Here is a 13,968-nt window from a genome sequence, read left to right as displayed (position 1 = left end):
TTACGAACACTTGGTGATAAGATTCACCAACACGATCCCTAAATTGTCCGATTGGGCAACTAGGCATTTAGACGTTGCAGGAGGAAGAAATCGGGGCCTGGGAGGTCATGTCACCTAGTAGAAAGGGCCAAATTGGATCGAGGCGCAAATTAAAACCGAACATTGAATATTTCTGCAGACTTTTAAATGGCCGGTGATTCGAGGTTCTTACAATCTCCATGTTAGGTTCAGCGGCCAGCAGATTTCAGTCTTTGCTTGGGAGACAATCTCCAGAATTTCTACCAATTTTGGTCATCTTGTACACAATAACATCTTTGTCCTCTAACCTGTCAACCACCTGACAGTTAAAATACCGAGGTAAGAGTATCTGATGGAAAGAGGGGGAGGCGTTACTCTTGCGTAATTCGGAAGAGAGGTAGATTGTAGCCCCTTGGCTGGCAAGATAGAGCAATGTTTCTATTAGAGCCGGGTAAGTAACTGAGCTATATACAATATCCGAACCCAGGATGAAGTCATAGTCGGTCGGAAAATTAGAGTTGTCCTCACCCCATGTCAGGGCGCGGACCTTGATACGGTGTCTGCAGGCACTGGGGATGTTGATGGAGACATTGTTTTCTATTTGCTTCAGGACGTTCGGTTTATCTGTCATGGTGACATCTCCACCTGAGGAGAGAAAAAAAATCCATGTCCATTTCGGTTTACCCTCGACTACCCTACATTGTGATCATCTAGCAAAAGGCAACATCTCTGCCAAGAACTGTTATTAAGTAGAGCCCACAGAGTGCCAGGCAGTACTGTGCCATGTTACGTTGCTCCCGTGATGGGTACTCTGTCAACAGTATCACTATAAAATATACAAACTGGGTGGTTTTATTTTAATAAAAAAAAGTCAACAGATGAAACTCTCGATTGTACACCTCCGTAAGATACCAGTATCGAGTTTCAATTGCAGCACTGCGACCGACCTGTTCACGTCAACAACCAGCATACATTTTTTAAAATTCGAGATTATATTCTTCGGCACGTTTATGCAACAGCTGGCGTCACAAAAAATTCAGATCAGCTGGTTTTTCAATTTATTCGGTCTCAGAAAGCTGTTTCCACATTGAATACCCTAGTTAGCAGAAATAAATTACTGTCACAGTTCACTTAAGTTCCGACGAATTATATTCTGCCAAGATATAGCTTGGGAAAAAATGTGGAGACCGTGTATCCGGGGATTAGTGTAGCCTGGATAAGTACATAAGAAAAGAAATTGAAGCAGGAGTAGGTTTTATGCCCTCAAGCTTGCTCTGCCATTCAATAAGACCACTTCCCCGTCCTACCTCTATATCCCTTGATTCCCTTAGTGACCCAAAATCTGTCGATCACAATCTTGAATAAAATCGTTGACTGAGCAGTCACAGCTTTCTGCGGTAGGGAATTCCAAATATTCAAAACTCGGTGAGTGAAGAAGTGTCTCCTCATCTCAGTCCGAAACAGTCGACCTCTTATCTTGGGAGTATGGCCCCTAGTTTCTGACTCTCCGGCCAGGGGAAATAGCCTGTCAGCATTTATCCTGTCAAGCCTATAATAATTATCTATATATTATTAAGAGTACCGCTCATTCTTTAAAATTTCAGAGAATAAAGGCCCATTCTACTCAATCTCTCTTCATATGCAGCCTTTAATACCAGGGAATAATCTATTAAATTTTCATTTCACCATCTGCCCGCTCCCCCATCCCACGCCAACCCCGAATCCCCGCCCCCCACCTCCCACATCAAGGCAACTATATGTTTCCTTAGATAAGGGGACCAAAACTGTAAATGTTATTCCAGGTGTGATCTCACCAAAGCCTTATATAAATGCAGTCTTATGTAGTTCGGTACATCCGATCAATCTTATCAATTACACAGCAACAAATGGATCAGGAAAGAATCTGTTCCTCAGCTCATGTATGTGGGACTCGGAGATTCGCACCAAAAGTATATCGGAGAATCCGTGTTTACGTTTAATCTTACAATTGTTCATTACAGTAGTTCATTTTACAACGATCATCCTCATGTTTTATTTCCTGCATGGCCTCGCAAATAACTATTTCTCTGATCTTCCCCAACTCTACAACGCTCAAAAATTTCTCCTTCCTTCAACTCTGGGCTGTGGCGCATCGCGCACTCCCAGCACGGCAGCATTGGAGACCATGCCTGCAGCATCCTGAGCCCTAAGCTCTCATTTCCCTCCCTAAACTCTCCACCTCTATCTATCTCCTACTTTAAAACGCTCCTTAAACCTACTACTTAACAATCTGTTACTCCATCATCTCAATGTCTCCTTCTTTGTCTACTTGCACTCACCTGAAGTGCATTGGGATGTTTTACCAGTTAAGACACTATTTACATGCAAGCTGTTCTTGTGGTCTACATTTTTGTGCCCAATCGGCCGAAGCTGAGCGTTGCATTCACAGCATCTAAGACACAAGATGCACTGCAGCAACGCACCAAGGCTCCTTAGACAGCACCTTCCAAACCCGTGAGCTCTACCAACTAGAAGGACAAAAGCAGCAAATGTATGGGACCACCACCACCTGCAAGTTCTCCTCCAAGTCACACATCATCCTGATATGGAACTATATCGCTGTTCCTTCACTGTTGCTGGGTCAAAATCCTGGAACTCCCTTCCTAACAGCACTATGCGTGCACCTACCTCACATGGACTGCAGCGATTCAAGAAGGAAGCTCACCACCACCTTCTCAAGGGAAATTCGGGATGGATAATAAATGCTGCCCTAGACAGTGATGCCCACATCCCATGAGTGAATAAAAAAAAGATGGTACACACTGCTGCCACTGTGCCTCAATGGTGGATGGAGTGAATGATTGTGGACGGGGTGCCAATCAAGCATCGACTTTGTCCTGGATGGTGTCCAGCTTTTTGAGTGTTGTTGGAACTGCACCCATCAAGGCAAGTGGAGAGTATTCCATCACACTCCAGACATGTGCCTTGTAGATGGCGGACAGGCGTTGGGGCGTCAGGAGGTGAGTTACTCGCCACAGGATTCCTAGATTCTGACCTGCTCTTGTAGACACGGTATTTATATGGCTGCTCCAGTTCAGGTGCTGGTCAATGGTAACCCCCAGGGTGTTGATAGTGGGGGATTCAGTGATCGTAATGCCATTAAAGGTCAAGGGAGATCATTAGATTCTTTGTTGTTGGAGATGGTCATTACCTGGCACTGGCGTGTATATTACCTGCCACTTATGAGCCCAAGCCTGGATATTTTCCAGGTCTTGTTGCATTTTCAGATGGACTGCTTCAGTATCTGTGGAGTCGCAAATGGTGCTGAACATTGTGCAATCATCAGCGAACATCCCCACTTCTGACCTTATGACTGAAGGAAGATCATTGATGAAGCAGATGAAGATGGTTGGGCCTATGGCACTACCCTGAAGAACTCCTGCAGTGATGTCCTGGATCGGGAGATGAGATGACTGACCTCCAATTACTACAACCATCTTCCTTTGTGCTAGGTACAATTCTAAACAGCAGAGAGGTTTCTTCCTGATTCCCATTGACTCCAGTTGTGCTAGGGCTCCTTGATGCCATACTCGGTCAAATGCTGCCTTGATGTCAAGGGCAGTCACTCTCACTTCACATCTTCAGTTCAATTCTTTTGTCCATGTTTGAACCAAGGTGGTAATGAGGTCAGGAGTTGAGTGGCCCTGGCATAACCCAAACTGAGCGTAACTGAGCAGGTTATCGCTAATCAGGTACCACTTGATAGCACTGTCAATGAAACCTCCATCACTTTACTGATGATTTAGAGTAGACCGATGGGGTGGTAATTGGCCGGGTTGGATGATTTTTATGTACAGGACACACCTGGGTAATTTTCCACTTTGCCATGTAGATGCCAATGTTGTAGCTGTACTGGAACAGCTGGCTAGGGGTGCGACATGTTCAGGGGGACAGGCCGTCAGTACTATTGCCCGAATGCTGTCAGGTCATTTAGCCTTTGCTGCATCCAATGCCTTCAGTTGTTTCTTGATATCACGTGGAGTGAATCGAGTTGGCTGAAGACTGGCACCTGTGATGCTGGGGACTTCAGGAGGGTGGAGATGATAAATGGTAGAGGAAAGAAGTCTCTGAAGGGAGTGGTCGACAGGCCCCCAAACAGTAATGGCAATGTAGGACGAAGTATACAAGAAGAAATATTGGGTCCTTGTGAAAAAGGGATGGCAATAATCGTGGGTGAATTTAATCTACATATAAACTGGAAAAATCAGATTGGCAATAGTAGCCTGGATGAAGTGTTCATAGAATGCTTTCGAGATAGTTTCGTAGAGCAGCACGTTCTGGAACCAACCAGAGAGCATGTTATATTAGACTTGATATTGTGTTATGTGACAGGATTAATTAATGACCTCAGAGTAAAGGCAGCTCTAGGTAGCAGGGACCACAAAATCATTGACTTTTACATCCAGTTTGAAAGAGACAAGAGTGGGTCCAAGACTAGTAGTTTAACCTTGAATAAGGGCAACTGTGTGGGCATGAAAGCTGAGCTAGCTGAAGTGAACTGGGTGACTAGACTGGGAGATAGCTCAATGGAGGAGCAGTGGCAGACATTTAAGGGATATTTTAGAATTCTCTGAATACGTATATTCCTACTATAAAGAAAAATTGTAAGGGGAGGACCCACCATCCATGGAAAACTAAAAAAGTTAAGGAAAGCATCAAACTTAAGAAAAAAGCCTATAATTGTGCAAAGATGAGCAGCAGGTCAGACGTTTGTTCAGAATATCAAGAACGGCAGAGAATGACTAAAAGGTTAATCTGGAGAAAAAAATAGAGTATGAGAGGAAGCTAGCTAGAAATGTAAAACGGATAGCAAGAGTTTCTACAGGTATTTGAAAAGGAAAAGAGTAAGTAAAGTGAGTGTTGGTCCTCCAGAGAGTGAGAATGGGAGGTTAATAGTCGATAATAAGGAAATGGCGGATGAAATGAACAAATATTTTGCTTCTGTCTTCACTATAGAGGATACAAAAAACATTCCAGTAATAGCTGTAAATCAGGACGTTGAACGAAGAGAGGATCTTGGTGAAATTACAATCACCAGGGAAGTGGTACTGAGCAAACTGATGGAACTGCGAGCTGACACGTCCCTGGGTCCTGATGGTCTTAAACGAGGTGGCTAATGAAGTAGTAGATGCGTTGGAGTTAATTATTTCAAAATCCGCTAGATTCTGGAAAGGTTCCTTCAGACTGGAAAGTAGTAAATATAACCCCTCTATTCAAGATGTGGGGGAAGCAGAAAACAGGTAACTATAGGCCAGTTAGCTTGACGTCTGTCGTGGGGAAGGTGCTAGAATTGATCATTAAGGAGGCTATAGCTGGGCACTTAGAAACAATCAAGGTAATCGGGAAGTCAGCATGGTTTTGTGAAAGGGAAATTATGCTTAACCAATTTACTGAAGTTCTTTGAAGGAGTAACATGCACTGTGGGCAAAGAGGAGCCCGTTAACGAACTATACTTAGATTTCCAGAAGGCATTTGACAAACTGCCACATAAAAGGTTATTGCGCAAAGTAGGAGCTCATGGTGTAGGGGGTAAGATATTAGCATGGATAGAAGGTAGGCTGGCTGGCATTAAACGGAGAATATTCATAAATGGGTTCCGAAGAAGGGTCACTGACCCGAAACGTAAACTCTGCTTCTCTTTTCACAGATGCTGCCAGACCTGCTGAGTGGTTCCAGCATTTCTTGTTTTAATTCATAAATGGGTCCTTTTCTGTTTGGCAGGATGTGACGAGTGGAGTCCCTCAAGGGTCTGTGCTTGGGCCTCAACTTTTTGCAATTTATATCAATGACTTAGACGAGGGGAGCAATGGCATTGTAGCTAAATTTGCAGAGGACACAAAAATAGGTAGGGAAGTATGTTATGAAAAGGACATAAGGAGCTTGCACACTGATATAGATAGGTTGAGTGAGTGGGCAAAAATATGACAGATGGAGTATAATGTGGGAAAATGTGAAGTTGTTCAGTTTGGCAAGAAGAATAAAAAAGCAGAGTATTACTTAAATGGAGAATGACTGCAGAATTCTGAGGTGCAGAGGGATCTAGGTGTTCTAGTGCATGAGTCACAAAAAGTTAGTGTGCAGGTACAGCAGGTAATAAAGACGGCTAACGGAATGCTATCCTTTATTATGAGAGGAATTGAAAATTAAAGTAAGGATGTGATGCTTCAGTTATACAGGGCATTGGTGAGATAACATCTCAAATACTGTGTGCAGTTTTGTTCTCTATTTAAGGAAGGATGTAAATACGTTGGAGGCGGTTCAGAAGAGGTTTACTAGATTGATACCTGGAATGAGCGGATAGTCTTATGAGGAAAGGTTGGACAGAATGGGCTTCTTTTCACTGGAGTTTAGAAGAGTGGGGCATAGACTTGATTTAATTATATCAAATCCTGAACGGTCTTAACAAGCTGATTGTGGAAAGGATGCTTCCTCTTGTGGGTGAGTCCAGAACTAGAGGGCACTGTTTTAAAATTAGGGGACGGCCTTTAAGGACAGAGATGAAGATAATTTTTTCCTCTCAGAGGGTTGTGTGACTTTGGAATTCTCTGCCTCAGAAGGTGGTGGAGACGGGGTCATTGACTATTTTTAAGGCAGAGATAGATAGATTCTTGTTAGGCAAGGGAATCAATGATTATCGGGGTAGATGGGAGTTTGGAATTCGAGACAGAAACAGACCAACCATGATCGTATCGAGCAGGCTCGAGGGGCGACCTATTTCTGCTCCAGATGCGGATGCTTGGATGTTCGTATGTCCACTGCCCCGTGCTATCCACCTATCCCTTGATGTCCTTAGTATCCAGATATTTATCGATTTCTGTCTTGGCCATGCTCAATGATTGAGCTTCCACAGCCCTCTGGGATAGAGAATTTCAAGATTCACCAACCTCTGAGTGAGGGAATTGCTCTTCATCTCAGTCCTGCATAGCCTACCCCTTACTCTGAGACTGTGTCCCCACGGGAAACATCCAATGTACATCCACCCCGTCACGCCCTGTAAGAATGCTGTAAGTTTCAATTGGATCACTTCTCATTCTTCAAAACTCTAGATAATACAGGCCCAATTTCCTCCATCTCAGCTCATAAGACAATCCCTCCATCCCAGGTATTAGTCTGGTGAGCCATCGTTGCATTCCCTCCGTGGACAATATATCCTGTCTTAGATAAGGACACCAAAAGTGTATACAATACCGAAGATGCGTTCTCACCAAGGCTCAATATAATTGCAGCAAGGCATTTTTACTCCTGTACTCAAATCCCTTTTCAATGAAGGCCAACATATCAATTGCCTTCCTAATTGCTTGCTGCACCTGAATGGTAGCTTTTAGTGACTCATGAACAAGAACAGCGAGGTCCCTTTGGACATCAACAATTCCCAACCTCTCACCATTTAATAAGATAAGTCGCTGACTTTCTGTTTTTTCCCCCCCTACCAAAGTGGATAACTTCTCACTTACTCACATTGTATTCCATCTGTCATAGTTTGTCCACTCACTTAGCCTGTCCAAGACCCTTGAAGCCTCCTTGCATTCTCCTCACAGCTTACATTCGCACCTAGTTTTGTGTCATCAACAAATTTGAAAATGTTACATTTGGTCCCCTCTTTCAAATCATTGATACAAATTGTGAACAGCTTTGGCCACAGCACTGCTCCTTGCGGTATCCCACTAGTAACAGCCTTCCATCTTGAGAATGACCTAATTATTCCTACTCTCTGCATTCCTTCTGTTAACCATTTTCCTTTTGTTAACCAATTCTCAACCCACGCCAGTATATTACCCCCAATCCCATATGCCCTAATTTTGTTGACTAACCTCCTGTATGGGATTTTATCAAAAGCCTTCTGAAAATCCAAATGCACCACATCCACTGGTTTCCCCTTACCTATGCTACAAGCAACATCCTCAAAAAACTCCAACAGGTTTGTCAAACGTAATTTCCCTTTCATAAATCCATGTTGACTCTGCCGAATCATATCATTATTTTCTAAATTTTTAGTAATCACAACCTTGAGAATATAGTCTAACATTTTCACTACTACTGATGTCAATCTAACAGGTCTGTAGTTCTCCATTTTCTCTCTCCCTCCTTTCTTAAATAGTAGGGTTACATTTGCTGCTTTCCAGCCTACAGGATCCTTTCCAAAATCTGTATAACTTTGAAAGATAACCACCAATGCATTCATTATCTCTATAGCCACCTCCTTCAATACCCTGGAATGTAGTTTATCTGGTCCAGGGGATTAACCAACCTTCTATACAGTTAATCTTTCGAATATTATCTCTTCATAATATTAATTTCTTTCAGTTGCTCATTTTCCCAAGCCCTTTGGTTCCCTACTGTTTCTGGGAGATTTTCTGTATCTTCCTCCGTGAAGACAGACTCAAAGTAATTGTTTTGTTTCTTTGCCATTTCCCTATTCTCCATTATAAATTATCCTGTCTCTGCCTGTAATGGCACATTTGTCTTTGCTAACCTTTTTCTTTTCACATACCTAAAGGAACTTTTATAGTCCGCCTTTATGTTTATCGCTATCTTGCATTCATATTCTCTTTTCCCTTTCTTTATCAGTTTCTTAGTCATCATTTGCTGGATTCTAAATCGCTCCCAATCCTCGGGCTTACCACTTTTTCTGGCAACCTTGCAAGCCACTTCCTTTGATCTAATGCAATCTTTAATTTCTTTTGTTAGTTGATTCATCTTTCCCTTTGGATTTTTGTCTCTTAGAGGAATGTATATGTTTTGTAGACTATGTAATACTACTTTCAATACTAGCCATTGCCTGTCTACCATCAAATCTGTGGCCAGGATTTTGTGAGGCATCCTAAGATGGGTTCAGAAGCGGTTGCAGGATAAGCTGATGGCAACCTTCCCACCCAGAGGGCATGTGGCCTATTAACGGACAAATAGAGACCTCTTCCCAGCACTGCTGGGATCTTATATGTGGTGGGCAGCGCGGGTTCTGCCGCACGGGGAGGATGCCTGGTAAAACGAGGCATCCTCCCTGCGATCTTGCGTGGGGGACGGGTGTGGGGTTGGTCCCATCTCCAATGGGAATTTGTGGCCCACAGAAGCAGCCCACTAGGAACAGCTTTATCACCCTGGGACCTGCTTCCCTTGGACTACACAAACACCTTCTCACCCGGGACGTCGGGACTGGCCCCAGTGCCCCTGCCTCACCTATCTCGATTCTGGGTGCCACCGCTGAGCTTGGATCTGAGGCCTCTGCAGTGGCCACTGCTCTCGGTGGCACTGATCAGCCATCCGATTGGTCGGAAATTCTAGGAGGCAGGATCCCCGTCTCTTTAAAGTCTTTAAAGGGACGCAATGCTGCCCCTAAAACTTTGAATCAAAAAAACCCGGAGGATCGCTTGGGGGTTGCGGGAGAGGGGATGCTGGGGGCTCGAAAAGACAGAGTCGGGGTTAACCCTGCATTTTCTGCCCAGCACTGGGAATCCTGCCTCCAGCACAAACTCCAGCCCTTTTACTATATTTTCCCAATCTACCATCGCCAATGTGCCCCTCATACCTTCGTAGTTTCCTTTGTTCAGATTTACAAACCGACTTTCAGAATGAACTATATCAGTTTCAAACTTAATGTAAAATTGTATCATATTATGGTCACTATTTACAACAAGGTATTTGTTATCTCTTTCCGATTACATAATACTAAGTCTAAAATAGCCTGATCCCAAGTAGGTTCTTCAACATACTGCACCAGAAACCCATCTCGTGCACACTCCAGGAATTCATCCTCCACAGTAGAGGTGATTAGGTTTACCCAGTCTATATGTAAATTGAAGTTGCCCATTATTGCTGTATTACCCATTTTACGTGCACCTCTAATTTCCTGATTTATACTGTGCCCAACATTATCACTATGGTTTGGTGTCCTATAAACAACTCCCACCAATGTTTGCTGCCCTTTGTTGTTTCTTAGCTCCGCCCAAACTGATTCTACAACTTGATCCTTCGATCTGAGATCCTCTCTCACGAATACACTGATCACACCCCTTATTAAGAGCGCTACCCCAGCTCCTTTTCCTTTTTGGTTATCTTTCCTAAATGACGAATATCCTTGAATAAGCAGTTGACAGTTTTGGTCACCCTGTAACCGCGTCTCTGTAATGACAATTAAATCATACCCATTTACCTCTATTTGTGTCTTCAAATCATCTACCTTGTTGCCAATGCTGCATGCATTCAGATTCAGACTGAATCCCTTAATATTGTCTTTTTAACATTATTCCGCATTCTGATCCTATTACTACTTTTGTACTTCCTGTTACCAGTTTTACTTCCCTCTAATCTGAACTCCCTGTCAGGCTCCCACCCCCCTGCCAATCTAGTTTAATCCTCCCCAACAGCACTAGCAAATCTCCCTGCGAGGATATTAGTCCCAGTCTTGCCAAGGTGCAACCCTTCCATCTTGTACAGGTCCCAATGCCCCAGACCAGTCCCAATGCCTCAGAAATCTGATTCCCTCCCTCCTACACCAATCCTCCAGCCAAATGTTCAATCATTCAATCCTCCTATTCCTATGTTCACTAGCATGTTGCATTGGGAATAATCCTGAGATTACTGCTTTTGAGGCCCTGCTTTTTAATCTCTTTCCTAACTCTCTAAAATCTTCTTTCAGGACATCATCCCTCTTCCTACCTATGTCGTGTGCCTTTATTGTCTGTCAGGCTCAGGGCCCTTTGTTTCATGTCTAATCGAATGGTGAATTTCGAGCGAATTCAAATTCTAATAACTTCCAATTTAACTGTTGCCAAACAGCATCGGCTTGATGTCCAATTTACTCACTGTACACTCAAACGAAGAGATATGTGAGAAATGAAACGTTAATCTGTTTTGGGTGATATTGGTTGAGGGATAAATGGTGTCTAGGACACCAGGAGAACTCCGCTACTCTTCTTCGAACAGTGTGATCAGTGAATTCGCAGTCACCCGAAAGGATAGACGAACATTTTCATGGGAGCGGCATTATAGTTTGGAAAGTTTTTAGGCCTCGTTTACATTCTGTTTGAAGAGTATACGACTAAAACTAAACGTTTAAGGCTAAAATAAAAAAGCAGGAAGAGCGAATTCATCCCAATACATGTTAAGTAACGGCAAGGGAGTTAATCAACGTCATCTATCATTCTCGGACTGGTAACAGTGTTTTCCCGACATAGTCAAGTGTTGCCATTGTTGTCCATATTCCGTTCTGAAGTTAACAAAGTAATGCGGTTCAGAATAGTTCTCTCACTTACCGAGTAAGGTGGCTAAAATGCCTACGATTCCGGTGCCCGAACCGAGCTCAATCACTTTCTGGCCAGTAAAACTAATGTTCTCCTTCTCAAAGTACCGGCAGAGGGCAACCCCCTGAAAATGTGGAACACATGTGCTTTAGGAATAACTCATTCCGAGAGTGATGCAGATCTCTTGTATTCCGACGCCTGTTCTCAAAGAAGGACAGGATCTTAGTATAAACAACTCCCTGCAGGGACAAAGGAAAACACCTAAGAACTGCTGTCTATCCGATGCTATCAAGCGCCTCCCAGTAAGTTCTGATCAACACTGGAGGGTCTCCGCACGGGCAGCGTGCACTTGCTCTCTCTTGCTGATGCAAAGTCTTCCAGAAGCTATAAAGTAATCAAATGAGTGAGCTAAGAAATGAGAACAGAAAGTGCCGGATCTTTTCTGATGAAAGGTCACAAACCTGAAAAGTTAACTCTGTTTATCTCTCTACAGATGCTGCCAGACCTGTTGAGTATTTCCGGCACTTTCTGTTCTCATTTCAGAGTTCCAGCATCCGCAGTATTTTTCTCTTCTCTAAAGGAGTGAACCAATCTGCTGCATCGTCTCCTCTCCCCGCCCATAATATCGCACAGTCCCACCAAGTCCTTGATTCGACTGTTCAGAACGCAGTCACAGCTGCACCAATGGCTCCATATGGAGATCCAGCACTGGTTATGGCACCGAGTGTCAAAGGACTGGAAGGCCCCTGTTTTCACTAATGGCCTGCGCTGCTTTAAGCACCCTCGTGAATACCAGCCAAAGACTTTTCCCTCAGGTGCGCGGCCTATGAGGTTAGCGCTGGCCTCAGCAATATTACCGACAGCCTCTGTAGACGCTTCCCTTCAGTTAGGGCGAGGAAAGGGGAAAGTGGTTGTGGAGCAGCACAGGCCAGCAACTCCAGGAGAAGAGGGGGAAATAAAAACATAAAACACCCCACCGGTATCAGTGAGGGTAGATTATTTAACTAGCTGCACAGAGCTTTTAACCCGTACGAAAACCAAGGATTGAGAGCACAGAAAAGTATGTTGTTCGGTTTCAAACGTGTGTGAGATGTGCATGGTCTAGTCTACATACGGACAGTGGACAAGAAGTGCCAGCTTACTGATTTATTCCCGAAACCCGGATTTTTGTTTCTGAATCGGAAGGTTCCAAACTCACTACAACTAGGACAGAGGCATTGTAAACAAAAAGGCTGAAATTTTCTGACAAATGTTTAAGATGTGACAGACCGGCTTTGCCCCTATTCGATTAATCTAGTTGACTTACAGCTGCCCAGACATAAGCAGAAAAGCCAAGATGAGCATTGACGAATCGGGCGATTTTTAAACTGTATCTGCAGAACTCGTATTTGTTCTCATATACGATGGCATTCGAATCACAAGCCCCTTCCTTTGGGGCATCGTCGCTGGAACGGCCGAGTCTACGTACTGTAGTCATCCTCTTTAATCTTCCTGTGTAATTCTCCTGGTGGATCCGTTGTGAGCTGCAATGGGATTCGCTTCTGCCGCGGGAGTGAAACTGGATGAAGGCTTCTGGAAATAGTGGAATTAGCATTTATATAGCGTCCTCGAGTCTTCGGGACGTCCCAAGCCTCCTCAAAGCCAATGAGCTTAAGGCACTTATGTAGACGAACAACATGTTTCCTCAAACAGCAATGAGATAAATATTAATTTAATATGCGTTCGCGCTGTTGATTGAGCAAAAAGGCTGGCTAGGACATTAGGATATCCCTTCTTCAATTAGTGTCATGCAGTACTTTGCATCCATCTGAACAGACAGCAGAGCTCATAAGACGATACTTTCAAACAGAAGCCCTCTGTCCAGGATGAAGAAGTTAATCTGGATTATTTGCTTAGATCTGGCAGGTATCTCAATAATAAACGGACTGTCGTGCAAATTAATTGGAAATAAAACAGAAACATAGGAAAGGCGATTTGTGGGAGAAGAGCGCAGTTAAATGTTCAGGAATGATTACAATTTGCAGAAGAAATAATACCATGTGGGATAAATGGTCAATGTCACCTGTTAAATTGAGATCGGGTCTTCGGAGATGATTCCTTTCTTCGCTACAGGCTATATATCCGCAGGCCCCGAATCAGGAAACCGTGGCCAGCAGGAGACCTGGTTAGTCATGTGGGGGTGGGGATGAAAGGCAAAGGACCTTGACATGTATATTTGCATCAGAGAGACGCTGTTTCGTTCAGCGCGAATTGTAGCGATGAAGTGTGAGGGACAATGACCACAACAATTTGCACTAACATAGTGCTCCGTACGTTAAATCCCTGAGTAAAGCGATAAAAAGAGAACATTTTTTTATTCTGCGCTGCCCAGAGTTTTGCCGAAAAGCCAGAGAGCGCGATTAGAACGCATGAAACCCACAACGCACTGATTCGGCTTCAACAATTCTGGACAATACCCTTTAGGAAGGCTGTAAAGTTTTTCGAGAGGGCCCAGAAAATATTGCTGAGAATGGTGGAGGGACTTCAGTTATGTGGATAGATTGGAGGAGCTAGGGTTGTTGTTCCCCTTAAAGAAAAGAAAGCTGAAATAAGATTTGATAGAGGTATTCAAAATCATGAGTAAATAGAGAAAAACTGTTACCATTTGCGGAGGCATCGAGAAGCAGAGGAC

At 43.7% G+C, this 13,968-nt stretch overlaps 1 protein-coding gene across 1 annotated transcript; it reads right to left on the bottom strand.

The window, feature by feature from the left end:
* Positions 1-244: 244 nt before the first annotated feature.
* Positions 245-12,774, bottom strand: LOC137373391 (EEF1A lysine methyltransferase 3-like). Its single transcript, XM_068038207.1, has 3 exons — positions 12,604-12,774; positions 11,310-11,421; positions 245-663 (listed from the first exon to the last, which is right to left on the bottom strand). Exons 1-3 carry the CDS (start codon positions 12,772-12,774, stop codon positions 245-247), a joined length of 702 nt encoding a protein of 233 aa, XP_067894308.1.
* Between the last annotated feature and the right edge of the window lie 1,194 nt (positions 12,775-13,968).

This window comes from Heterodontus francisci, chromosome 9 (genome assembly GCF_036365525.1).
Source record: "Heterodontus francisci isolate sHetFra1 chromosome 9, sHetFra1.hap1, whole genome shotgun sequence".
In the NCBI taxonomy this organism is placed as follows: Eukaryota; Metazoa; Chordata; class Chondrichthyes; order Heterodontiformes; family Heterodontidae; genus Heterodontus; species Heterodontus francisci.
This window is presented reverse-complemented; position numbering and strand designations above follow the sequence as displayed.

Bases quoted from the DNA above. Each gene is read 5' to 3' on its own strand.
- LOC137373391 (XM_068038207.1), bottom strand. From the start codon at position 12,774: ATGACTACAGTACGTAGACTCGGCCGTTCCAGCGACGATGCCCCAAAG. The intron at 11,422-12,603 runs GTAAGTCAACTA...CCACATTTTCAG, and splicing joins CTGCTTATGTCTGGGCAGCT to GGGGTTGCCCTCTGCCGGTA. The intron at 664-11,309 runs GTAAGTGAGAGA...TTCTCTCCTCAG, and splicing joins CATTTTAGCCACCTTACTCG to GTGGAGATGTCACCATGACA.